Source organism: Marmota marmota, unplaced genomic scaffold (assembly GCF_001458135.2).
Source record: "Marmota marmota marmota unplaced genomic scaffold, marMar, whole genome shotgun sequence".
Classification (NCBI taxonomy): Eukaryota; Metazoa; Chordata; class Mammalia; order Rodentia; family Sciuridae; genus Marmota; species Marmota marmota.
Window position 1 is genome coordinate 41,251,667 of NW_026000093.1, and position 27,988 is coordinate 41,279,654.

Here is a 27,988-nt window from a genome sequence, read left to right on the forward strand (position 1 = left end):
TCAGTTTTAACTCACCCTCATGCAGTATGTCTTTCAGGGGGAAGAGGGATGAGAATTAGTTTTTGTTTTTAACAAAATCACTGGCTTTATTAAAAGTGTTATTGCAGTCATTTATAAGATGCATGTTATATGTAAGTGATACCTGAGTTGTTTGCATGGGCAAAGGAAGAGGCAGCAGCTCTGAAAGAAGTATGAGACCAGAAAAAAATCCTTCAGGAACCTTCAAGATGGAAGAAAGAACTTCTTTTAACATTAAAGACCAAGTATTATTGGCCAGAGTCTCTTCTGAGATTGTGAGTTTTTCATTAACTCCTTGGGTAAAAGTCAATAAAATATCAATGATGTCATTTTGAATTTTCTGTTCGTCACTATCCAAACGACCTGAGAGGGGGATAGAGCACAGGAGCATGTGTAAAGTAACAAGTGCTGAAGGAACTCGCATGTCCTTAAATTCAAAGGATCCACCTCTCAGGAGTTCCGTTAACATAGTTTTAAGAAGAGTGAGTGTGCAGCGAGCCATTGAAATAGTAGTAACTCTGTGAAGGGTAGTCCCCATGTTCACATGGAGCCTCCAAGGTTGAGTCAAAATACTGTTCAATTTTTGCAGAACCCGAATAAAGGTGTCCATTCCTTCAGCAGAAAAAAGCTGAATAACAGCAAGATTCCATTTCAGGTCTTTCTGCTGACCTTTAGATAAAATAAAGAGATAAAATTAATTATTTATATGTTAGTAATCATTTAAGAATTTTGATTATTTAATAAATAGTATTTATACTAGGCTTAAATAGTAGTTTTTAACATATAATAGTCACATTACCTTCAACAGGAGGTGGTGGGCATGCCACATTACAGAGAACACGTAAAGCAGTAGTAAGGCCAACTCCTTCTGCAGTCATCAAGTTATCAATATTCTTTAAAAATAAAAATGAACAGTGTTTAATTTCTTCATACCCATAAAATAAGAGAAAATTTCAGAATGGCATTAGTTAAAAATATGAGTTTCCAGTGGTAGAGTGCATGCTTAACACGTACAAGGCCCTGGTTTGATTTCCCAGCACAAAAGAACATAACACCAGAAAAAGGGGTGGGGGGAAAAAACAGCTTTTAAGTTAAATACACAGGATATTTTACATTTTATATATTAAAACACAAGGCTCTCAAACTAAAGAAATTTATCAAAGTTCTTTTATCTGGCATATGTTGTAATACATTAGTATTACATAAATAAAAAGAACTGTAATGTACAAATATATTTACACTACTTAAACAAAGCAAATACACAGAAATGTATGAGATGCCCTGTATTAAGAGTTTAAAATAGCTTCTTTCTGGATACCCATTTTATACATCTCTCCCCAAAAAGCAATGGCCATATATTTTAAAAGCCCTTGGGCTAGGGTTGTAGCTCAGTAGTACAATGCTTACCTAGCATGTGTGAGGTACTGGGTTCAATTCTCAGCACTGTATATAAATAAAGGTCCATTGACAACTAAAAAAATATTTAAAAAAAAGCTCTACCAGTACTAAATCCCTTTCAAAAATGGAGAAAGCAACATTGAATGCTTCTGAATTACATAGCATAGCCTGGTTAGAGGAAAAAGAAATACAGTTGTTCAAGTCTTCAGCTCCTGCCTATGCTATTTCCTGACAACAAATAGTTAGACTTGTTTCTATAACTTTCATAGACTAGCATTAAAAATGATTTAAAAATGTGAAAAAAATAACATTCAAAATTTTAACATTCAACATAAAAAGTCTCAGAATATAAACAAAAAATTTTAAAATTCCCTTCTCATGTTTCCCACTTTAGATAATGTTTTCCTCTAATCTTTTTCTTACAGCTCTACAAAATTACATAAGGCAACAGGGAGCCATACAGTGAAGTTTCAGTCTTGGATCTACTGCTTTGTTTTTGTTGTTTATTTTTTCTTGTTACAGGGGATTAAACCCAGCAGTACTTAACCACTGAGCCACATCCCCCAGCCTTTTTGATTTTTTATTTTGAGATAGGGTCTCCCTAAGTTGCTCAGGGCCTTGCTAAATTGCTGAGGCTGGCTTTGAACTTGTGATCCTCATGCCTCAGCCTCCAGAGTCACTGGAATTGTAGGTGTGCGCCATCACACCCAGTTTGGATCTACTGTTTTCAGAATTTGGGTTAAGAATTATGTAGGATAACAGCAATTAATAGGATAAGAATTTACATAAAACTCAAAACTTTTAATTATAACATATAATACAAATTTCTAAAACTAAATTTATTACTAGTTAAATACTTTTACTAAAGCTATTTAATATTTATTGGACATCCTGTTAATTCACTCTGCCATGCACAAGTACTCTGATTACATGACCATCTAAATTTATAGGACATTAATTATATTTCTGCTAAATAAAAAACAACACAATTAAAAACTGTATACATCATTTGAAGCAAGAGTTAAGAACATAAAAAGACCTATGATGGCACCACAGGATTTAAAAGTATTCTTAGAAAAGAGTGAAAAGAAAAGAGTAGAGATATTAATCTGAAACAGATAAATAAGACTGTGCTCTTAGGTCAGAATGGAAACAAACTGGATGATATATATAATATCTATTAATTGCTATTATCCTAAGTTGTTCTAAAAACAGTAGATCCAAACTGGGATTGTGTGCTTGTGTTTAAATATATATATTTCATGTACACATATATATATTCACACACATATATATCTCATGTGTATATAGAGTCTTAATTAATACACTGCAATTTCAAGACCAAAATGGTTTACACATATCCTCCCCCCGACACACACCACATCTGCTAAATGAAAAAGGAGAAAACTCAAAGTCCATATTGCCTATCAGCTTAAAATCATTATGTATCTTTTAGTGCTTTTATCCTTCCTTCCTATGTTACACATTGATTAACTAAGGAGCCAAGAAAAAAAGAAAAAAAAAAATCCAAGACTAAGAATGCCATGAATATTACATTACGAATTATTTTTAAATTACATTATTATTATAGATTTTAAGAATTCAGCTTTTATGAATTATTTTAATTATAGACATGACTATCCCAAATTAGCAACAGAAATAGTACCCACTGCATTGAACCTGGCCTATCAATTTCCACCTAAGTATTTTATTTTAATTTGTTCTAATTAGTTATACACGACAGCAGGATGTATTTCAACTCATTGTACACAAATGGAGCACAACATTTCATTTCTCTGGTTGTACTCGATGCAGAGTCACACCATTCAAACAATCATACATGTACATAGGGTAATAATGTCTGTCTCATTCCACTATCTTTCCCCTGTCCTACCCCTTCTATCTCCTCACTCCCCACTGCTCAAATCCAAAGTTCCTTCACTCTCCCCTTGCCTTACCCCCATTATGGATTAGCATCCACTTATCAGAGAAGACATTCGGCCTTTGGTTTTTTGGGATTTCCACCTAACTATTTTGAATGAAATTCTTTTTCAGTAATTAAAGTTTAACTGAAATAGTTATATGCTACATTACCACAGCATTTAACTTTAAAACACTTTAGTAAATGTTATCAAAATGGCAAGTGGTATCTCCCAATTCATACGAAAAATTAGGACAAAACCTGGTAGCAGAAAGCAATACAGTACACAGGGTTATGTGCATGGGTATTAATGTACCCACACAATTATCTATAACCATATACCAATTTACCTACAAAATCGAATAAATCAATGAAGAATACAATTTCTATATTACCTACACAAGTGATTTATGCTTTATTACTACATACTATCACAAAATTCCAGAAAATCAAAACACAAAAGTTTTACTTACCTGTTTAACATATTCAATTAGGTTTGGGATGCAGTTAATTTCAAATCTAAGGTTTTTCAGAGGTTCAAGCCACTTGCCAAGTTCTTAAAAACAAAAAGAATAATCTATAATTTTTAAAAATAAAAGACTATTTCATAACAAAGGAAGTAAGGTATTTTTCCCCAAGGAAAAACATTATCAAAACTGAATTGATTTCAATATCTAAATTGCATACGGGAATAAATTTGTGTCTAATTGTTTAAACAGCTTTAAAATTAAATAAAAATATAGCCCTATTATATATTGGTTCAAAAAGAAGTAGTTGACTACTCTTAGTTTGTTTTCTGAAGACTTAAATGTAAATGTTTCAACAGTCTACCTAATTAAAATGAATAGTTTGCAATTAACAACATTAAAAAAGATTTATAAAACTGCTTTTAAATTAATAACAATACAGGTGTATTTACCTACCCTTGCTGCTGCCAAAAACATATAAAAAAATATATTTATTTCCCATAGGATCAACCCCATGAGAAGATATTTTGTTGAGTACCTCCTCCCTCAACACAGAATTTTAATGTTGTCAATTTCTTAATTTGCCTTTAAAAAATTAATCACTATCGCCACAAAATAACGGCAACAAACTCTGATTATCAAACACAAGTGAAATATGCCATTTACAGCAACCAAACTAAAAACTCTCCAAGAAGTTAAACCTTAATACCTATACCCTATATCCAAAAATATTTTTAGGAAAAGCATTCTAGTGTAAAAAGTGATATACCAGTTTCAAACTGATTATAGACATGATTAAAGGAAAATAGTGTCACATCTCTCTTTGGATCTATACTCCTTCAACTATGCACCACTTAAATATTTTGCCCATGCATTTTAAAATTAAGTTTTATATACAGAATATATAGCTCAAATAAAAGATATAAAGAATAAAATACTAAAAAGACATATCCATGTACCCATCACCAAGAAAATAACATCATTAAAGGTATTGTATGCCTTCTTTTATAAGAGCATACTTCAGGAAAAAATAATCTACTTCACTATGGGAAGTTGAGTTGATACCCAAGTTTGAACTGGAGATATCTCACATAAGATTTAGGATTAAAAATAAAAGAAGACCTGGGCGCAGTGGTGCACAACTGTAATCCCAGCAGCTGGGAGGCTGACAGGAGGATCCGAGTTCAAAGCCAGCTTCAGCAAAAGCAAGGCACTAAGCAACTCAGTGAGACCCTGTCTCTAAATAAAATACAAAATAGGGCTGGGGATGTGGCTAAGTGGTCGAGTGCCCCCGAGTTCAATCCCAGGTACCAAAAAAATTAAAAATAAGAGGCTACATGCCATTTTACAGCATTTTTACAATATTTACTCAATGTTATCAAAATTTCTACTTGATAATGTCTAGAAAGCCATGAAACAAAAAAATAATTTAAAAATTGTGATTAGCTAACTGACATGTTTTTAAGACTGCCCACATAAGGTTTGCAAAATCTTCACTCAATACACATTGGTATACTTTAAAAAAAAGCTCATATTCATTATTCTTCATTTTTGAGGATAACATAAATAAGTTAATCCATAAGTAGATTTCTTTTTTTTTTTTGTGGTGCTGGGGATTGAACCAGCATATGAGGGCTTGTACATGTGAGGCAAGCACTCTACCAACTGAGCTATATCCCCAGCTCAACAAGTAAACTTTAAGTTACATTTAGAACAGTGTTTTACTTAGAAATAAATATATATAAGAAAATATATGCACAGGCAAAGCTATACCAAAAACTAAACTTCTGAGTTCTTTTTTAACCTATCTTTTGTTGTGTGTGTTACTGGGGATCGAACCCAGGGCCTCACACGTGCTAGGCAAGCACTCTACCACTGAGTCACATCCACAGACCTTAAGCTATCTTTTCTATTTTGATTAGAAACTTTAACCAACCACCAACTTTAATAACTTTTGAGAAAAAGGCACTTTTAAACCTTTTCATTTATATATAAAAACAAATCGAACCTTCAGTTTTATAAAGATTGTTCTATAAACCATCTTCACAAAAGGTCATTTCAAGAAGTTAAAAACAGTATTTCTATGTGTATTATCAAAACATGATAAAGCATTAATTTATAGATATTCTAAGGTTTTCCCCTTTATGTATTATAAATGCTTAAAATAACTTCAGGTACCATACCTTGCAATTTAGCATTATTTTCATCTGCTTTACAAAGCTTCAAGAGAGATGCTGCATGTTGTTCTAGCATTTGAACATCACTGGAAGACTGAACCACCACCAAAATAAGTATGCATGCATAATTATAAGCTACTGACTTCTTAGACTTGGAATCACTGAAACAAAATAACGTTTTTAAGTATGGGATACAAAAACAATTTTTTAGGAATAAATTTTAAACATTATTTTCTATTTGGGTTTAAAGAGACTAAGGAAATTTACAATGAAACATAACTAACTTCTTAAAGATAAGAAATCATATTTTACAGTTCACATCCAGTTTACCTGAAAACACTACTTAACAATACAGTCGTCCCTCAGTATCTATGTAGTACTGGTTCCAGGACCCCCTGTGGATACCAAAATCGGTGGAGATAAAAGTCCCTTATGTAAAATGGCTTAGTATTTCCATATAATCTACACATATCCTCCCATATACTGTAAATCATTTCTAGATTACTTATAAAACTTAATACAAAGTAAAGGTCATGTAAATAGTTATTATACTATATTGTTTAGGAAATAATGACAAGAAAATAAAAGCCCATGCATATTCAATATAGACACAATTATATTTCCTGAATATTTTCAATTCAAGGTTGGTCAAATCCCCAGAAGCAGAACACACAGATAAGGAGGGCCGACTGTATATAAAAATAAAAGCAAACAAATTACAATAGAAAGTAAAGTACTCCTAAGACATAAAAACAGAATAATAATGAAATATTAACAAGTATATTTCATTAACAATGAAATATTAGGACTATACTTCATTGATCTCTTTTAAATTCTTTGTCCAATCTGAATAAACAGAAACAAATGTGATCACCTGACATTATCACTCAGTCTTCCATTACAAAACCATTAAGACATAGCTAGGCATAGAAGCCACTGTGGTTTGCCTTTAACAGGCTCCAAAGAAGAGTTGTCACTCAAGAAGTCACCAAGTCCACATTGTGAAGGCAGTTATCAAGATGTTACTGCACTGGAAGAGGGCATGTCTCTCTTCTCATGCACTACAAACTCTCTGCCCTAGTGGGCAGTCTCTTTAAAATCATTCATTCTCAATTCCCCCCACCTAATCAAAGCAATTCTGAAACCAGAGCACTACAAATGACTTAGAAGGCAAGATCGAAAGACAACAAGAGTGCTCACTAGGTATCCCTGGGATTCCCCTCTGCACATATCAACAGTGTTACTACAATTACAATCTTTGTCATGACCATAGAGCAAATGAAAGACACTATCAGAAGGTCCATTGCTTTGGAGCCACATATTATATTTTAGATATATTTCTGTCATTCTTATTCTTAATTAACAAGGTATGCATTACGTCAAAAAAATAATTTTTCATTCAAAGAAACACATTTTTCAAAGAAACTAGCCCATTAATGATCTAACTGAAAATTTAAGGAGTAAGTAGAAAATTACCCCAAAGCTTCTTTGGAATAGTACTCCATTAGAGTAATGAGACTTTGGAGATTTTTCTCAAGACTGAAAACGTGGCCAACAGCTGATCTTCCCACAGGATTAAAAGTAATCAAATAAAGATTGTGAAGGGTTCCCAAGAGATCTGAATGGTCAGTTTCTTCACTGGCTGTACAACGTTGAAAATGGCTGAAGAGTTCTGTTATACATTGCAACGTCTGAGTTGAGTCCTGTAGCCACAAAGCAAATGCATCATCAACACCATCAGACTGGAGACCTTCCTCTTCATCTTGATCATAAAGGTGACACAGAGCTCGGATTAACAAATTTGTTGCTTCATATTCTGACATAAAAAAAAGAAGACCCTTTTGTGACTGTGCAAGAAACTTTAAAACATCTTTTGTAGCTTGTAGCACACCAGGGTGGGCACTTGTTACTGGAATTGACAGAAGCAAGGTAACCAACTCCAAGAAGTGATGACTGTGAAGATACCTATGGAAAAGTTAATGGATATATTGTCAAATAAATGCAAAACATTCTTCATTTATTCAACATTCACAAAACAGGGCAAGAGTAAAAAAATTTAATGGCTTTAATTCCTTATCCTCAGAAATATGCTGCTTTAACTAAAAACCACAAAAATAATGATAATGTGATAATCAAGTCTTCTCTCCATTGGGCCAAATAAAAATTAAAGTTCTCTGAGGCTTCCTCCTAGTACACACTCAGTGAATCTTCAATAAATAAATGTGGAAGAGTTTTTTTTCTCCAGTGTTAACCTTCACTCTAAATTCTAGACCTTCTTTTTGAACCACCAATCAAATGTACATTTTTCACCATGGTCCTACTCTATCTGAAGCATATCAATATGTGAACTAGTGTACACAGGGAAAAGATACCACATGTAATGTAGAAATATAGTAAACATATTTACCAGAGACCTAAGTATCTCTAGGGGGAAAAAACCTTTCAAATCACCATTTTTAGCATTTGAATAGTTAATACTACCACATATAGATAACACTCTTATCAAATCGAAGTATACATAATTTTAGGGGGAAAGTCTGAAATTTACCCAATACTCCAAAACAGACAAATGCCACTGACAATTTCTTTTGAGCATCAGGTTCCTTATCTGTATGAATTTCCTTCCTTACCTATAGGCCCTACCAGGCTTAAACTCTTCTAAAATCAACCTTTTCAAAATAAAACTTAAAAATGATTTTAAAACATTTTTAAAGGCATTTTTTTCCCAAAAATTAAAAAATGGGGGGGGGGGGGATCTAACAAAACATCTCTTGGTTNTAAAGCATTTGTGTAGCATGCAACGAGGCCCTGGGTTCAAATTCCCCTGTCAGACCAAAAAAAAAAAAAAAAAAAAACAAAGACCAGAATTTATTTTGCTGGGTTCAATCCTCAGCACCACATAAAAATATACATATAAAATAAAGGTGTGTGTGTGTGTGTGTGTGTAAGCTAAAATTGATTCTTCAATTCTGTTATTGCTCAGGCTTCTATGATATTATATTTCTATCATGGTTTTTGTGACGATATATATCATGATCAATAATTTGTTAAATATCATGTTGCTGGTAATAATAAACACCACCCAGTTGACTGATTACCACAAACTCAAATAGAACTCTGAAGAAGAGAAAACCCCAGAATTATTCTAAGTGTATATCTTTAACTATCTTAAGGACCATTCAGAAATAGTTAACACAGCAGAACTCAGACTACTCATCCTTAGAAAAACCTGCTTTTGAGGATGGCCCTTTCCAGCACATAGAAACTTGAATTCTGGACAGATCCTATGCCGTCAAATTGTTAAGAACCGCTTACTGTGTTTATTTATGCAACAATATGATTTAAGCTGAATACCTGCTTTCCTTCTGAGGATCTAGAATTCTAGTACATGGTAGCTACCATGAATGACTGCATGGCTATCTCACAACAAAAAGCCTGGATGCTAATTAGCTTGATGTAATCATTCCACACTGTGTACATATATCTAACCACTACATTATACCTCATTAACATATACAACACATACAATAATTTGTCAATTAAAAATTATATTTCTTTAAAAGCCTGGACAACATTTCACATTTGTTGTCACACCTGTTGTTGAGGGAATTAAGCAGGACCTTTGTGACTCTTATTGTGTCACCTTATTCCTAGACAAATTGTGTTTCGGATCCTTTGCTGAATACAACTACATGCTAAGTTCTAGGAGTCCTCCTAAAAAATCCTCGGGTTGATCTTGGGGACACCAAAAAAGTGTCAACTTCCCAAGGTTGTTAAAGCGTTGTTATCACTTCAAACTAATCCCTCCAAAATTCAATTATCCACCTTCAAAAATTCAGTCTTCCTCTTAATTTGCCAGTTTATATCAATGAAAGCACAGTTCCTTTAACTAGAGTTTAACTAAGGTCTCCTTAACTAGAGACCTCAAAATTGTTAGCTACTTCCCACTTTCTCTTCTGTCTACAAGATCCCAATGCTAAGTCCTAGTCATTGTTCTGTTTATATATAAATTTTTTTTTAGTTGTAGATGGACACAATACCTTTATTTTATTTATTTTTATGTGGTGCTGAGGATCAAACCCAGTGCTTCACATGTTAGGCAAGTGCTCTACTACTGAGCTACAGCCCCAGTCCCACAACTCTTGATAATAAGCATAATATTTGTCCTTTCATTCCTGGTAAGTGCCCTATATTAGTCCTAGTACTTAATACCTAATATTTAGAATCTTCAGACTAGTTTATTTACCGAATAACTCTAAATTCTCTTCGACTGCAATATATCTGGAAACATAAAAATTTAGAACACTACTTTAATCAAATCTGCTACTCCAAAATATTCAAATCTTCCCATTTCTAAAAATACAATTCAAATTCCTTAGCACAGCATTCAAAGCCTTAGTCTTCTCTAGTTTGATATGAAAACATATCTCCTCCAGGTATAAGGAAAATGACATTTAATAAGCAGTTAATTACTAGTTTCTCTTCTGTGACTGAAAGCAGCACCTATATTTCCTACCCTCAGTCACCCTCAATGCATGACTTCACATCTTATTTCATTAAAACTGAAGTTATTAATAAGAAGTGCCACAATTCCTTTATTATCTCAAACACTACAAATGTAACTATATTTGCATTCTCAAAAGGCTTCCTTTCTCCTCTCTAAAATTAAACACCCATATCTGTACTCTTTGACTTTGCCTCCTACCAAAACTTGCATTAGCAATTAACATCTCCTACTCCTGTATCAAATTATATCTCCCTCTTTCCTAACTTTAAATGTCACTCTTCTCAGTCTACAAATATGTTCTCCAACTCCTAAAAAACTACAAATCTTCCTTTTTGACCCCAGAATCCCTTTCTGGCTGCTGTCTCTCATTTCTTAACTTTCCCTCTTAGCCAAGGTCCTCAAAACAGTAACCTAGACTGCTTTCACATCCTCATTTCACAGTGACTCTTCACACTTCCTCTCCCACTATTACATTAAGCTGATTTTGCCCAAGTTCCAATTGCAATCTATATTGTAATATTTATTACATGATTTCCTGTCCTTATTTTCTGAAATCCTCCACTGAATTTGACACAACATACATTTCACTGTTTCCCAAAACTACCTTCTTCCTCAGTTTTCAGGGCAACATTCTTTCCTAGTTCTCATTTTACCTTTTTATTCCTTCTACATATCCTCCCTAAACTCCTACCCTGCATACTACTGCTCCCCAAGGTTGCATCACTGACCTTCTCCCACTATTCAGTCTGTGGGCTAACAATACCCAGTCTTAAGTATTCACTTCGGGCCTCTCTACCTTTCTTTCTCAGAGCTTTCTCTAAAGCCAGTAAGTTTAAAAACACCTCCTTTCCTGTCTTTTCTCTTCTCCCTTACCTTATTTTTCTCATACATTTGTTTCCTAGGATAACCTCTCAAACAAAGAACCTGCATCCAAGACTTTGACACAACTTATGCTTTGAGGGAACTCAAAAGGACAAGCTCTTACGGCTTCAGCTAAACCCAGGAATGGATAGGTACAGATTTCAAAGTGGACAGGGATCCCTTTCCTGGTAGTGAACTTTGCCCCAAATCAAGACAATAACTAATCCCAGAAATAATAAAGTATAATAAAAATGCCATTTTTATGTTGGTTAGAAATTTATTTATAAGCAAAATGCCAAAAAAGTAAGCCTCAAAAGTTAAAACAAAAAACCCATTGTTGGAGGCTGGTGCTAACAATGGTAAAATTGTATCAACTAGAGGTAAGTAGAGAGGTACATGGCACAAACAGTTATAGAACCCTGAAGATGTCTTCAACCAGGACTAAAAAATTAAGTTAGCAAAATAAAATTTTAACTTTAATTAGAATATAAGTGTATTAGAGTAACAGGGAACAAAGGGTTTCACAGAAAAGGTCTCTCCTTCCTACATTATGTCTTTCTAGCATCTTCCCAGAAGCAACTCAGTAGTTCCTCATTTATTTTTCCTCATAGACGTGCTTATACAATATCACTGTTAATTATGTACTATCTTTCACTTATGTTCCTAAGTCTGCTTTAAGTACTAACACAACATATTTCAGTTCAGTATTGAATATCTACTTTGATATATATACCTTCGAAAAGATATTCTAAAAATTGCTACATAAAATTGCCTTCAATGATTTGTCAAATGTATTTCCCCAAAACAATTATATCTCACCTAAAGAGAACAGGGTATGGATCATCTCTCTCTGGAGGTCCAGTAATCCGTGCCATCGTTGGGAAAGACTTAACAGGAGGTTGGATCATTGTATGAGGTGCCGTTTCCATTAGATGAAAAACTTCTTCTAGGAGGTTAATTAGCTTTTCTATTTCCCCTTCGCTTATATTTGAGGATTCCAAAAGATCGATGTCCATAGAAGTTTCTACCTCATTTTCATATTCTGGGTTTGTTCTCTCAAGTCCAGCATCTGTGTCATGATCAGTTTCACTGTGGTTAGGAACAGATGAAGTCTTCTCTGCTAAATGGTCACCAAGTCTTTTAATCTCTGACAAGATTTCATAGAAATGGCATTTTTGAAGAATAGCCGAACCAGCAGTGACAACCCGCACAGTCTGATCTAAAAGTATAAGCTCTAGAAGTTTCTGATAGCCACTTTTTTCATTCTGCCTACCTCTTAAAAAAACTTCCATTCCTTCTGTCATACTAATGACACTGTCCAAAGCTTTAAAAGCATTTAACTTAAGAGAAGATGAAACATGATCAGCAAAGAGGAGCTCAAATAACACACTGATCACTCCAGCTTGCAGCAGTCCCGTGACTCCTTGAGCCCCACATTCTGCTAGTGAGGACACTAATTTAGTCCCAGCTTTCAGCTGCCGGACATTTAAGGCAATGGGTTGGCGAAAGGCTACTTGTAAATTTAAAGCTTGCATTGTCCAGTCTACCAACTGACCAAGGCAGTCTTGTTTTGTGTTTTTCAATTGCAAATAGCTTAATCCTTTTATTATCAAACTTGGAATTTCTTCTAAAGCTGTTACCCATTTTGCACCTCTGTCTTCCCGATACAAATCTAACAGTTCAGTTAACTTAACTGAGGCTTCTATTGCCCCAGAATTTTCTTTATCTGGGCCTTGATCCTTCATTCTACTGATTTCAATTTCAAAAGTAGTCTTGTACGGACAGCTGAAGTATAACAGCGGTACTAACTCCCTGTCATATGGATCATATGTCATAGGAGGAACAGAAGCTAAGTCTTCAGCAGTGTACTCGACATCAAAGTTTGGATACTTAAATGTTTCACGTTCCAAGTCAGCAATTCCATCTTCATCACTGGAAATTTGTTCATAACCATCATCACCTGAAAATTAGTTTACATAATATGTAAGTATCACATCTTTGCTGTTTAATGCATAAATTTTGGCAGATCAAAAAAAGTTTATAGTATGGCAAACAACAAGAATTCATAATTTGCTGAACAAAACCAAATTCTGCACCCACTCTTAACAACTGCCAAATTTCATAATTTCTAGTAGTATAAAGCAAACTCCCCTATTATAAATGTTCAGTTTTAAAATAAACTCTGTAACAGATAACTTTGCCTCACAGAAATAAAATTAGAGGGGCTGGGGTTGTGGCTCAGCGGTAGCGTACTCGCCTAGCATGCATGAAGCACTGGGTTCGATCCTCAGCACCACATAAAAATAAAGACAATAAAGTCCATCAACAACTAAAAAATTTTTTTTTAAATAAAAATAAATAAAAAATAAAATTAGAAATACCTCAGGAGAGACAAAATTAAGCTTGCCTTCTTGAGAGATTACTTTAAGATGAAAAAAGCAAACAGTACACAAACGTTATTAAAGATAAATACATTTAATACCATAATCATAAGGTTAAATTAAATGTTTTCAGAAGAATATTAGTTTTTTATATTTAATCTTCCTGAATGTTTACTTTTCTATATTTGTCTGTCACACAGTTTGCTAGGTCTATGTCATATTGTTATGGAAAATTTATTCATTTAAAATATTCAGCTTTGCCAAAATAAAGCTTTCTTATCATGGCAAGTGCAGCTTTTTCCTCTAAGTCAAATAAAACAAAACTAAAAACAGAAAACTTGTTGGTTTTAATTTCTAACTCTACTATTGCCTGGCTATGGTAAATGGAAATGAGCAATAATGGCTCAAGAAAGAAAACATTTCCAGAGAATTTCTCCTGCCAACTTTGGCATTCCTTTGCTTAAAACCTTATTAATACATGCTATCTGAAAAGATAAAGGCCTATTAGGGGTCTTGCTCTAAGAATAAGCCAAATATCTCATATTAAAAATTAACTAGCCTCATTCTTTCACCTCCTCTGCCAAATTGTTCAGATTAAGAAAAGTACTGGTTGAAATTTATTTGCCAATAAATGTAAAAATATTATTTGATAATCTGGGAATGAGGGAAACTAAGAAAAGCATCACTCAATAATCAAATTACATGTGTATTTTGTAAAAAGGTCTATGATTCTGAAATGACGCTCACCCTTATTACTGTAGGAAAAAGTCACAGCAGATTATCTGTCATTTTGCACAACTGTATTAACATTACATATAACATTTACAGGACAAATTAAGAGTCAATTAACTCAAATATCTCTCATTTTTGGCTTTCAAAGGAAAAAGAAAACCTAACTAAAGAACTGAATCATTTTGCCATATGTCCTTGAGTAACTGAAATCTCAATTACACCTAAATTTAATTCACCCCTAAATTTCAATTCACCCCTCAATTCATCCCTACATTTCTAAAAATAATGTAGTGTTTTGTTAAAATGTCTATGTGCCAAACATCTTTAAGAATTCCATCCAGTTTACAACACCACTCCTTACTCTGAAAGCAGCTGTCAAATCCTAACTATCATGTATTTACTACATGACACTGTTTCCCTGGCCAGAGCTGATGGCATCAAGGGGCAACTCATATCATAGCAAGCCAAACAGAATCTCTTTGCCAGGAAATTGGAAATGTGACTGACAAAGGTAAGCAGTTTAGAATGGTTAAACAGAGATTAAAGCTGTCAACAGTTAATTGACAGAGAATAAAGTAGACATAAAAATGATGAAAATTTCATTTATAGTTCTATCTTGGGGCTCAGATACCTAACATTTGGGTTTCTTGAAACCCACATATCTTTGCTATAAATCTTCATGCACTACTTAAAAAGACATATAGTTTCAAGTACATAAAATCAAAAAGTCCCACCTTCACCTTCTTCATCCTCTTCACCTTCTTCTTCTTCATCTTCTTCTTCCTCCTCAGGGATACTATCTACTGTATGTCGATCATCCTCATCCTCATCCTCTTCTTCCTCTACATCCACATCATCTTCATCATCTTCTCCTTCTTCTTGTTGTTCCTCTTCTACTTCTCCTTCATCAGAATATTGACCTTCCTGAGGAACAGAATTTCGATCAGGAGAAATGGGCTCAAAGTAATCTTCTCTATGGGGAGCATCCTCTTCCTTGTCACCAGACACTGGGAAAAAAAAAAAAAAAAAAGATTTAAGACAGATTAATAGTTTAAATAACATGAGGCACTGGATACCACAACTACTCAATGACATTTGGGATGATTTAGTTCAAAAAAATCCTTTTTTAAAAAGTGGAAGAATTGGGTTGGGGTTGTGACTCAGTGGTAGAGCACTCACCTAGCATGCACAAGGCACTGGGTTCGATCCTCAGCACCACATAAATGTAAAACAAAGATATTGTATCCACATAAATTTTTTTAAAAAGTGGCAGAATTACTTGCTTTTAAAAAATATTAAGAGTCTGGGGAAAGTGGCTGGCTCAGGGTTTGACAGAGGGAAGACAAATAAATACCGTATTAATAAGAAAAAAAGAGTATACATTGTGCTGGGCATGGTGGCACACACCTATAATCCCAGCAACTCAGGAGGCCAAAATAAGAGGATCATAATAAGTTCAAGGCCAGCCTCAGCAACTTAGTGAGACCCTGTCTCAAAATAAAAAATCAAAAGGGCCGAGTGTGTGGCTCAGTAGTTAAGTACCGGTGGGTTCAATCTCCAGTATTTGGCAGGGGACGGGGGACGACGACACATTGTACAATATCATAAAGTGAGAACTAATAAAGTTTACTATTTTATATTCATATGCTAATCCTTTTCTTTTTATCCTTTAGGTAACTTTATAGATTTTTATCTCTTCTGATACACACTACTTATTTTTAATTGGTACTTATCTGTACATACATTACAGCACATTATCACTTTATTTTCAAAGGAATACTGGTATAGCTTCAAATGAATTAACTTTTTTTTTTTTTTTTTAACAAATTCATATGCCAACAGAAAAACACAATACTGAGCAGGACGAAAGAAAGGGAGAGAATTATCAAGGTCAGCATATAATTTCTTTCCCTTAATTATAAAGCATTAATTAACTCTAAATGGAGACTTCTTAGTACTGATTTTATTCATACCTGGCAAAGGCATAGGATCATCTTCATCATCATCAGGTGGAGGAGGTCCTGGAGGAGTTCTTGGTCCCCTTGGCTGTGGTCTTGGAGGGCTTCCATTAAACTGATCTTCTTTCTCACCATCAGCTAAGGTTTTATTGGATAGAGAAAGACACCTTCAAATTATTAAAGTATAGTGAAATGAAAGCATGAAAAATGTTTTTCATCATTCATATTTTTCCTCTTCAGAATTTATTGATATTAACTTTTTCTTCATGCAATCTTAACAAGAATTTTGCTAATTAATTTATATTGGTAATATTAGAATTTCCAACTTCCCATATTCCAAAATATAATACATATACTCTTGGGCATAATCCCAGAAAAATGAATAACTATAGTTATAACTACTATTTTAATGCAGGAAAATGTACACAAATGTTGAACTTCATTTGTAATAGCTGAAAATTAGAATCTACTCTCAAATGTCCTTAAATGGTGAAAAATTAAATAAACTGTGGTATGGGCTGGAGTATAGATCAGTGATAAAGCATGTGCTTAGGGCAAGACCTGGGTTCAAACCCCAGCACCCTAAAAAAAAAACTGAAGAGTAAAATAAAAACAAATTTTAAAAAAATGAAAAAGGGAGAGGACAAAAAAAACTACTATATCCATACTATGTAACACTAATCAGTTGAAAAAATAGAACAAACTATCAATATCAATATGTGCAATCAAGTGGACAATTCTTAAGGAAATTATGCTGAATAGAGTTAATCTTAGGGCTCTGGGTATAGCTCAGTGAGCATGTGCTCAGCATAAGCAAAGCCCTAAATTCAACCCCCAATACTGAAAAAAAAAAAAAAATTCAACTCAAAAAGATACTGTATGATCCCATTTATGGAACATTTGTGACTATAATTACAGATATGAAAAACAGATCAGTTGTTGCCAAAGTTTAAAAATGGGAAGATGGGCTCAATCATTAAAGAGCCGTCACAAGGACATCTTATGGTGGTAAAGGAGTGTCTTGATTCTGGTGGTGATCATACAAAGCTTGCTACATGACATAAAATTGCAGAGCGGGGGACACACAAACACAGTCTAAATGATAAAGTCTGAACAAGCTCTACAGGTTGCAGCAATGCCAATTTTCTAGTTTTGATAGTATACTATGATTATAAAAGGTGTTAACATTAGGTGAGGCTAAAGAATATACAGGAGTTCCCATACATTTCTTTGCAACCTCCTATGAGTCTATAATTATTTCAATGTAAAAAATTTAAAACATATATTTTTATATATATATATATATATATACACATATATTTAGTTGGATGAAAAAAGTTCTAGCATTCTATTGTATAGTACTACAGATGATGATAAAGTACTATATATACTTTTTAAAACTAGAAGAAAGGATTTTGAATTTTCTCATCTTAAAAAAGTGATAAGCATTTGACAGAATGTTTGAACATTCGAACATCACATAATACAAACATGTATCAAAACATCTCATAGTACCTCATATATATAATTTGTATGCATCAATTTTTAAAAATTAAAAAATTTGAATTGAAATTTTTCCAGGTGCAGTAGTGCACACCTGTAATCCCAGCAACTTGGGAGGCTAAGGCAGGAAGATCGCAAATTCAAGGCCAGCCTCACTCAGTAACTTAGCAAGACCCTCAGCAACTCAAAATAAAAAATAAAAAGGACTGGGATATAGCTCGATGATACAGCACAGTACCAAAAAATAAAAATAAAATAGGTTTTAAAATAAAATATATGAGCTTATGTGTTACATTTTTAAAATGTCAGTAAATAATAAAATTTTAGAGTTGCCACTAAATATATAAGACACTATGGTAAGGCTTTTAAAGACATAATTATAAGTGAACATATTTTCTGTCCAGAAGGAGTTCACAATCTGGTAAAAAAAAAAAAAAAAAGAGGAGCATAGAAGAGTAAAGGATTAAAAGAAAAAGTAGAGGGGAAGACAGGAGGAAAGGGGGGGATTCATGAACTGAAATCAATTTCCATGCATGTATGAGATTGTTGGGATGAACCCAACTACTACATATAACCATAAAGCTCTGATTTAAAAAAACTAAGAATGAAAGAAAAAAAAGAAAAAGTAAAAGATTAACTGTGCATAGCAGGTAAGATATAAGAGATATAATAAGTACAATGTGCGACCACCATGAGAGAAAAATAGCTCGCACCACACTATTATATCAGCTTAAAGACAAAGACTATTTTAATTGAGCTTATAAAACACTAATTTTAAAGCAAAAAATTTTCCCATGGCCTCAATTATAATTTCAAAATGTATTCCTGAATTTCATTTCAACTCCATATAGTAATTAATATCAAAGTAAGCAGAAAAGACACTGTGATACATGAGTCCTGCTGCCTAACAAAAGTGTACTGAAGTTCTTATTTTTCTTTCCAGTTAATGATTCTTAAAAGGGGGGAAATCTGCATTAGTTATTAAGATTAATCTATTCAAACAAACTTATACTGCACTCCTGAAAAAAAATTCCATTAATGTAAGGATTTCAGGAATACACAGCAAATTTCCTAACTATTCTTTAATTCTTGTAGAGGTAGTTTTGTTGGAAAAAAAAAGAAAAAGAAAAGAAGAGTTACTAGATTGCACTATCACTGACATTTTAAATGGAACATCCTTCCAACAACTTTAAAAGCTTATAAGTAGAGGAAAAAAATAAGAACTTTAAGGGCTACAACTGTAGCTCAGTGACAGAGCACTTGCCTAGCATGTGTAAGGCACTGGGTTCAATTTTTAGCACCACATAAAAATAAACAAATCAAATAAAGACATGCTGTCCATCTAAAACTACAAAAAAAGAAAAAGAAAAAAAAAGAACTTTAACATTAAAATAAATTCTTACAGTAAAGAACAGGAGACGGGCATCTTGCCAAGTCTTAGGCAAGGATCAAGGCACTTCTGTCTTGATCAAGACACTCATTGAATTAGCTTTTCTTACTGTAACAGACATGTTCAATGGCAAGTGAATTTAAATTCTCACCATGTTTTGGATTCCTTTTCAAACTTGGCTGTGGCTGGGGTGGTGGTGGAGGTGGAGGTGGAGGTGGAGGTGAGTCTCTGTCATGACTTATCACTCTATCCACTGATCCATATATTGCCAGAGTCAGACAATTATACCAGCCCCTTAACACCAGACCATCAGTATTCACCTAATTGAGGGGATAGGAGAAATAATTCAAATTGATGTTTTAATATGCCAGAAGTAAACTGAAATCAAATTACTTTAAGGTTCAACTAAAGACCCTACAATATGCTAAAGATGTAAAATTTCATATTAGCAAAACTCACCCAGAGGCAGTTTTTATGTAGCACTCTAGGGTTTCTATATCTAAACCTATCCTAAGACTATACATTTCCAGTCCTATACATTTTGTTAGACATATTCAAAAGGATAACCAGACTCTCAACAAAGAGCAATGAAAATAAAATTAAGTGGGAATTATTGCTAACTAACAAACTAAACCAATAGCTACAGGGGCCACAGAGATACATTTTTTTGTGTGCTTCCTCTCAAAAATAAAGTCCATGCAAATGTACAGCATTCTTCTTAAATGTCCAAATTATATCCAGAGGTATATTGTATGTGCCCACATTGTACTTAAAAAGTATGGCTATCCAGAGACATTAAACAAATTGTTTTTAAAAAGAAAATTTCTCCTAAGATCAGACTTTACCAATGCCATTAACTTTTCAATCTTTCCTTATAAAACAAAATTAGCAACTTTGCTTTTCAGAGCTTATCTACATGAACTGCTAGATGATCACAGTAAATATGAGAGGTGGTCAAAACAAACATTATCATTTCTTTTTAACAAATGAAAATGAGAGTGTTGAAAGAATCTTCATTAGAAATCAAAACCCCTTGCTGGGCACAGTGGCGCACACTTGTAATCCCAGCAGCTCAGGAGGCTAAGGGAGGAGGATCACAAGTTCAAAGCCAGTCTCAGCAACTTAGCAAGGCCCTAAGCAACTCAGCAAGCCCCTGTCTCAAAATGAAATATAAAAAAGGTTGGGGATGTGGTTTTCAGTGGGTTCTATCCCTGGTGCCAAAAAAAGAAACCAAAACTCTTGGCTTATGCATTTTCTTTCAACCCCACCATAATGGGTAAAATGAAGTAATAAGTATCACTGAAGCCCCTTCTGAAGGCAAATAATGAAGAAAAAAATTATTATTCTCCTTAGTAAATTATACAGAAAACTGGGGAAAGGCTCAAAGACTATACCCAGGGATTGATAGCAACTCTAAACAGAAATCCCATTTAAAGGAAGATAAACACATAAGGAAGATAATTTTTTTTTTTAAATGCAATTTTATCTATTTTTTATTTGTATTTTTTAGTACTAGGTATTTAACTCAGGGGAGCTTAGCCACTGAGCTACATCCCCAGACTCTTTTTTTTTTTAAGAGAGAGAAAGAATTTTAGTATTTATTTTTTAGTTTTCGGCAGACACAACATCTTTGTTTGGATGTGGTGCTGAGGATCGAACCCAGGCCGCACACATGCCAGGCGAGCGCGCTACCGCTTGAGCCACATCCCCAGCCCAAGGAAGATAATTTTTAATCTAAACGTAATTTTTAATCTACCCATTCCCCCAAAATCAAACAGTAAGTTGAGGAGTCCCTTAGTAAATCACTATTACTTTTGCATTTAACTTCCATTAGATGCTTCTAGAATGGCATTTGGCATATAAAGAAACAAGACGTACTTCTAGTACATAAGGAAGAAAAATGAAGAATGTATTTTTTAAAAAAGACCTTATTTAAGGTTCAATATGTCTATTAACTTATCTGTTTGTATCTGCTGAACCTGCCCATCTAAATAAAAGAAAAGCCAACTAAAAAAACATTAAAAAACAAAAAACGGGGAGGGTTGGAGTTGTGCCTCAGTGGTAGAGCCCTTGCCTCGCATGTGAGAGGCACTGGGTTCAATCCTCAGCACCACATAAATAAATAGTTGTACCTAACTACAACTAAAAAATAAATATTAAAAAAAAAAGAAGAAGAAGAAGAAGAAAAAGGCACAAATGCTGGCCTCTTCAGACTCAAATATAAAATTAAGGGGAGAAAGACTCTTAGACTCTTTAGGTAGAGAAGGACATTGTAATGTTCTTGCTCCATTTTAAAACAACTTCAGAATACAAAAGGACACACACAAGAAATGACATTGTACAGCACTAGAACCAAATTCTGTATCACTGATTTATTTCAATCAAAAACTGTGAATGAAAATGAGAACAAACAGCAGTAACAAGGTGAAAACTGACTTCCACAATTACCTTTGAATTGGGTCTAAAGATGATAGATGTATTCTCATCATATTCCAGGCTGTCAAAAGAGTAGAAATAAATATACAGGTTCAAATACTGAACATCACAGACCATGAAGAAATCTTTCCAAATTTGACTATCTGAATATAACCAAATAATATATTTTTGTTTGGATTCAATAAACCACAAAATTTATTTGCTGCCCCAAAAACTTCATCAAGAAAAAGTATAAATCATATTTCCATGGACTGGTTTAATTGACTTTGGGTATTTTTACAAGCACTCAAGGTGACTGTAACGTACAGCTAAAGTAGATAACTGCTCCATTACAGTCTTTTAAAAAAACGTATACTAGGAAGAAAAATTTTAATCACTCTAGGGCTGGGGGCAGTTCAGTGTAGAATGCACGCTTAACATACATAAAGCCAACAGTTCAATTTCCAGAACCAAAAAGAAAGCAAACAATCTTTTTTTATCAATTAAGTACTGACATAAAAACATCCTACTTTATGAAAAAATAGCTATTTAGATTATCTTGATTTCCTGTCGTTTAAAAATAGGTCAGGCAGGGGCTGGAATTGTGGTTCAACACCACATCAAAAAAAAGTAAATAAATGAAATACAGATATTGTGTCCATCTACAACTAAATATATAAATAAATATTATAAATATATATATATATATATTTTTTTTAAATAGGTCAGGCAGAGAATAGATAGGTAGTAGGGTGCTTGCCTAACATGCACAATGACCTAGGTTCAATCTCTAGCAATACGATAAAAAAGAGAATCGAGGAAAAAAAGGTTAAATTATCAACTTCATAATAAATGAAAAGGAGCAATTAAAAAAAAAATGAGGTGGAAGAAGCTTCTAATTGCAGAGAGGAAGAGAAAAATTTCCATTTTTAAACTGCCTTAATTTTCTTTTTACTTTATTGATCTTTAAAAGTGAGTTCTAAATAAACCCACTCAATGATCAATTTGATTGCAGACATGTTAACAACCATTGCTAATAATATCTAGCATGTATTAAATAATCCCAAAAGTCTCATTTTCCAAAATGTTACTACAGAATTTCAAATTGTGCAGTAGTGTGACATAAAAGACGCCCTCAAAATAATAGCTCTCATTTGCTATTTAATTTCTTTAAAGCAATCTTTCTGGGCTGGGATTGTTGCTCATTGGTAGAGTGCTTGCCTAGCAATGTGTGAGGTACTGGGTTCGATTCTCAGCACTGCATATAAATAAACAAAATAAAGTCCATTGACAACTAAAAAAATTTTTTTTAAAAAAAGCAATCTTTCCCAAATTAGATGACTAACAAATCATGATAGTAGCATGTGTATAAGAAATGCATGTACAAGTAAAAAGTAAACAAAAGGTCGCTAATGTTTCACACACATAAAATTTTATTCTGTCAACTCAACATCTTCTTAGAAATTTGACATTTCCTTTGTATTATCAATCAATAAAAATTAATCCTAGAATGCAGGTCTACCACCAGAAAAGGGCTTTTATCCCATCTAAAGAATGAAAACATTTTGCTTATTAACTCGTGAGTTCCTGATGAAATTACCTAGCAGGTACATACCTTCCCAACCTATCAAAAACTGGGGCACTTGGTTTGCTTACATTGTTGAAGAATAAGTCTAACTGAAATGTGTGCGGAGATGTCTCCCTGTGAATGAAAAAAAGGTACAAATATCAGCCTTTCTAACAATTAGTTCTATATTAAAATAAAAATATATCAAGTACAAAGTTAAGAGCAATCCTAGAATTAGGACATAATATCCTAAGGTTTAAGTAACAAAAGTACACAGTTAACTATGGTATTTAATGAAATCTATTCATATTCAATTCAAGTAACCAACTGTTCACTTTATTATTAAAAATAGTCCGGGTGTAGTGGCGCATACCTGTAATCCCAGTGACCTGGCAAGAGGACCACAAATTCAAGGCTAGCCTTAGGAACTTAACAAGACCCTGTCTCAATATTGCTCAATGGTAAAGTGCCACTGGGTTTAATTCCAATAAATAAAGAAATATTAAAGATAAAATTTTAATCATCAAAATCCAGATTATTTGAATCATTTTTCATTTGCTACTTGGTAATTACCTTAAATATTTCAAGTTTTAATGTGTTTAAAGATAATTATTGTGACATCTAGTGTTCTGTTTATCAGCAAAAAGAATCATAAAGCCTAAATTAAAACTTGTATAGTAACAATTTTCCAATTTTGAGTTTTCTCTTTTTTGGTAGATTTTATAGTTAAGAATAAATCCTCTTTAATTTGTATTAGACTAAAATCTTCTTATACTTAATGTAAAAGATACTATATCATAGCACCTTGACTGAAATTCCTTAGGCTCAACTAAAATTTTGATTTTAAATATCACATGCTTTATTGTTCATTTGCATAAAAAAGTACTACAAAAATGATTCCTTCATGAACTTCTGATAGAAGTACAAACAGGTACAATCATTCTGAAAGGCAATGTGGCAATAAAATTCAGAAATCTGAAAAAAAAATTCTTATCATTTGACATAATCTAGAATATTTCTATGAAAATACTGATATCAATCAAAGACTTTTTTCAAAAGCATGTTAAACATGCTATTACCTATAATTTCAAAACTAAAAATCATCTAATGGTCCCATTATCAAAGGACTGTCAAATCAATTATAGCATAGTCATTCATTATAGACGATGCAGCTATTATAAATCATATATTCAAATAATACTTAACACTATAAAAGTACTCATATAATATAAAACAAACAAAAATACAAAAAAGGATAGAGTCAAAGTAACAGCATACATTTACTTTACTTGAATTCAACCACTATGTGTCTAGCGACTCTACTGTCTTCCTCCTATATTTCCTCTTTATACTAGACCATGGCCTCCAATGTCTTAAGAAAAAACTTTTGAGCTCCCAAAGGCTCAGGTCTTAGTCACTGAAAAACAATGTAAAGAATCAAATATGGAAGACGGTTGTGGTGGCACAGGCCTATAATCCTAGCTATGTTGGAAACCTGAGGCAGGAGAATCACAAGTTGCAGACCAGCCAGCCTTAGAAACTTAACAAGACTCTGTCTCAAGACTCTGGGAGTATAGCTCAGTAGTAGGGTAGGGTTTAATCCCCAATACCAAAAAAAAACAAAAAAAAAAAAAACAAGAGAACACTTGGAATGTAGCCTTTGAGTTACCTCTTTAAAAGACCCCTGTTCTGCTGATATAAAAGATATAGTATATATAGCCTTTGGGACAGGAGTCCTTGTGTTCTTCTTTGCTAGCAAAGCAATAAACCTTCTTTTTCTTTTTTCTCAAAACCGTGTCCTCATTATTGGATTGGCATCGGGGACAAAGACTGAGCTTTCAGCAACACTATTAAGGTCAAAATGTATTCCATAGTATGGCTAGACCATGAAATGGCATCTAGCCACAGCTAACTACTAGCAGACATGTAACTGTGGTGTAAACACCAGAAGGCAGTGTGGTTAGAAACCAGCAGTGGTAGATAGGGGTAAGAAGTCCACATGGATGTGCCATCATGCATAGGACAGGAAGATGAAGATGCCACATAGTTGGGATAGGCATAAAGGTGTCAATGTATCTGCCCTAGGTAAGAATCCAGGCTGTGAGCCAGGAGAAAAGAGCTGGCCTACCAGGACTCATGCTCAGTCGTTTCTCTCTACATATTAAGATCTAGTCCCTCTCTGAGGACTGGTGCCTCTTCCCAAAAAGTGACGATTTAGTCATTAATATAATTTCTCATCTACCAAACTGGCAAAGATAAATGACACTTATAATTGGTTAAGACAGAGTAAAATGGAGTGGAATACAACTTGGCAACATCTCTAAGGATTAAACACAAAGACACTTAACCCAGAATATCAGGTCCAAGAATCTCTATCATAAAAGTGTGCTGGAGCACAAAGGATTTATGCAAAAGACTCCTGGAAGAAGCAGGGTTGGCTATCAATTCTGCCTTTCCACTGCTCTCACCTCACTTGGCAGCCCTGCAGATTTGAATATCAGCCTGGGCCAGCCATAGAGACCCACACCAAAACACAGGAGGATTGGCACATGGGCTTCCCACTTGGGCAGCCTTCAGCCCTGAATTTGTCCTACACAAATGATACCTGTTACTTAAAATAATGTCAAATTAGTCACCTAGCCATGGTCCCTACTCCTGGAAAAGGACCTTCCTTTCTATTTCCTGGTAATAAACCCGGGGAAGTGTTCTACAATGTTCTTATAACAGTGGTCTACTTTATTCTTTGAATATAGCCCTTGCTGCTCTGCCACTGCAACTTATTTTAAAATGAACATGTTTCTTTCTCTTCCTCTCTTCCTAATCTCTCCCATCCCTAACCTCAGGGGAAATAGGATTACCTTCTTTCCCATTTTAGGCAGATTTATCTGTCCTTGAGTGCACACCTACCACAGGAACGAGGCAATCCAGACTTTGGGGATGGTACTGGAAAATCTCAGAATGACTATCTCCCAAATTAAGAAGTCAATCACAACTCCAACAGAGAACATGTGGAATGTAGCCCATGAATCACCTCTATAAAAGCCCCCTGTTCCTGATGATGGGCAGAATCACAGCCTTTAGGACAGGAGTCCCCTGTGTTTCTCCTTTGCTGGCAAAGCAATAAATCTTTTTTTTCCTTTGTCTCAAAAAAAAAAAAAAAAAAAAAGAAAGAAAGAAATGTCTCCAGGCACAGTGGTGCAATGTAATAAATATTCATATCCATTGTAGCTAATGACAGAAATCAATTTTACCTGCTATGGTGGCCAACTTCCAAGATGGCCCATTTCCTAGTATTCACAACCTGGAGAGTCCCTTCCCACACTGTCCTATAGTATGTAACCAACAGAATATGGTAAAAGCTATAGTTTCAGTTCTAACACTAAGTTATAAAACACACTGATTGTGGCTTCCTTCCTGAGCCCGCTCTCTCACTTTTGGATCATTCCTGAAGAAGCCATGTCATGACGTGAGAAGAATGGATCCCCATGGGGTGGATCTCTTAGCAAGCACACAAGTGAGTTTCTTTTCTTTTTTTTTTAATTGCCCATTGACTTTTTTTTTTTTAATATTTATTTTTTTAGTTTTCAGCGGACATAACATCTTTGTTTGTATGTGGTGCTGAGGATCGAACCTGGGCCGCACGCATGCCAGACGAGTGTGCTACCGCTTGAGCCACATCCCTAGCCCACAAGTGAGTTTCTAAGCAAACTCTCCAGTCTCACTCAACTCTTCTAAAACTGTAGGTAAGACGGTAGCTCTGACCTGCATCTTGACTACAACTTCAGGAGGGAACCTGAGCCAGCTAAGCCCCTACAACTCCTGACCCTCAAAAACAATATAATAAAATAAATTTTTACTGTTTCAGACTGTAAAAATCTGCAGTTATTTGTAAAAGAACAATACATAACTAATAAATCTTTCTTGGTCAAAAGCATTGTAATTAAACAAAACTGTGGTATATGCTATCATTACCCTCTCTTTTACATTCTACATGTGATAAGAAAAGTAGGAAGAAATGTACAGGAAAACATGAGTTTTAATTTCTTTTAAGTGAAAAAATATATAAAGTGAATAACAATGAATTCTCTTTAAAAACATTAAACATGCCTGTTTTATTTTTATGTTTTAATTTCTGAATAGTACTTCTGAAGATTTTATGACTATTTCTGTAAGAAAACAACTATTTTTCACAGGAAGAAATAAGCCTTTAATTTTGATTCTGTCCCTTAAAACCATGAAATAGTAGGTATAACTCTTTTATGTAACAGAAATTGAGCTACCCATAGTATCTATAGAATGGAATGTGGTATTGACACATAAAACTAATATCCAGGCTATAAATTAAAAATGCATATAAGATATATTTATTATATGTATTCATGTTCCTACAGCCAAAATGTGGCTTATAACTCTAATCCATGTATTAAAATAATGATTCATATTAAGTTCTCTGTTTTTGTCGGTTGTTAAAGTTATTTGTATCTCCATGTCAGGATGATGGTCTTACATTTTAATTCCCACAGAACCTAAGAAAGAGAAAGTACCAAATAATTACTTAGTAATTATAATTAATGGTTCATTTGAAGCTACTAATTTATAAAAAGATACATGTACTGAACTAAGATCACTGAGTTGTAAAAACTGGCATCACAAAAAAATTTAAATAATGCGTTAAAAATACATTTCTAAATAT

At 33.9% G+C, this 27,988-nt stretch overlaps 1 protein-coding gene across 6 annotated transcripts in view; it reads right to left on the reverse strand.

Moving 5' to 3' along the window:
- Positions 1-27,988, reverse strand: part of Virma (vir like m6A methyltransferase associated) — a 64,963-nt gene that overhangs the window by 24,859 nt on the left and 12,116 nt on the right. For 4 of the 6 annotated variants that reach the window (XM_015485964.2, XM_048782810.1, XM_015485966.2 and 1 more), the window contains exons 3-13: positions 23,344-23,430; positions 21,762-21,810; positions 19,465-19,633; positions 16,436-16,558; positions 15,197-15,469; positions 12,169-13,309; positions 7,458-7,946; positions 5,988-6,142; positions 3,811-3,893; positions 818-911; positions 143-687 (exon numbers count right to left, since the gene is read on the reverse strand). In XM_015485964.2, the coding sequence (XP_015341450.1) occupies positions 143-687; positions 818-911; positions 3,811-3,893; positions 5,988-6,142; positions 7,458-7,946; positions 12,169-13,309; positions 15,197-15,469; positions 16,436-16,558; positions 19,465-19,633; positions 21,762-21,810; positions 23,344-23,430 (3,208 nt within the window). The remainder of the gene's footprint in view (positions 1-142; positions 688-817; positions 912-3,810; positions 3,894-5,987; positions 6,143-7,457; positions 7,947-12,168; positions 13,310-15,196; positions 15,470-16,435; positions 16,559-19,464; positions 19,634-21,761; positions 21,811-23,343; positions 23,431-27,988) is intronic. The other 2 variants (XM_048782809.1, XM_015485965.2) reach the window with 2 other exon arrangements.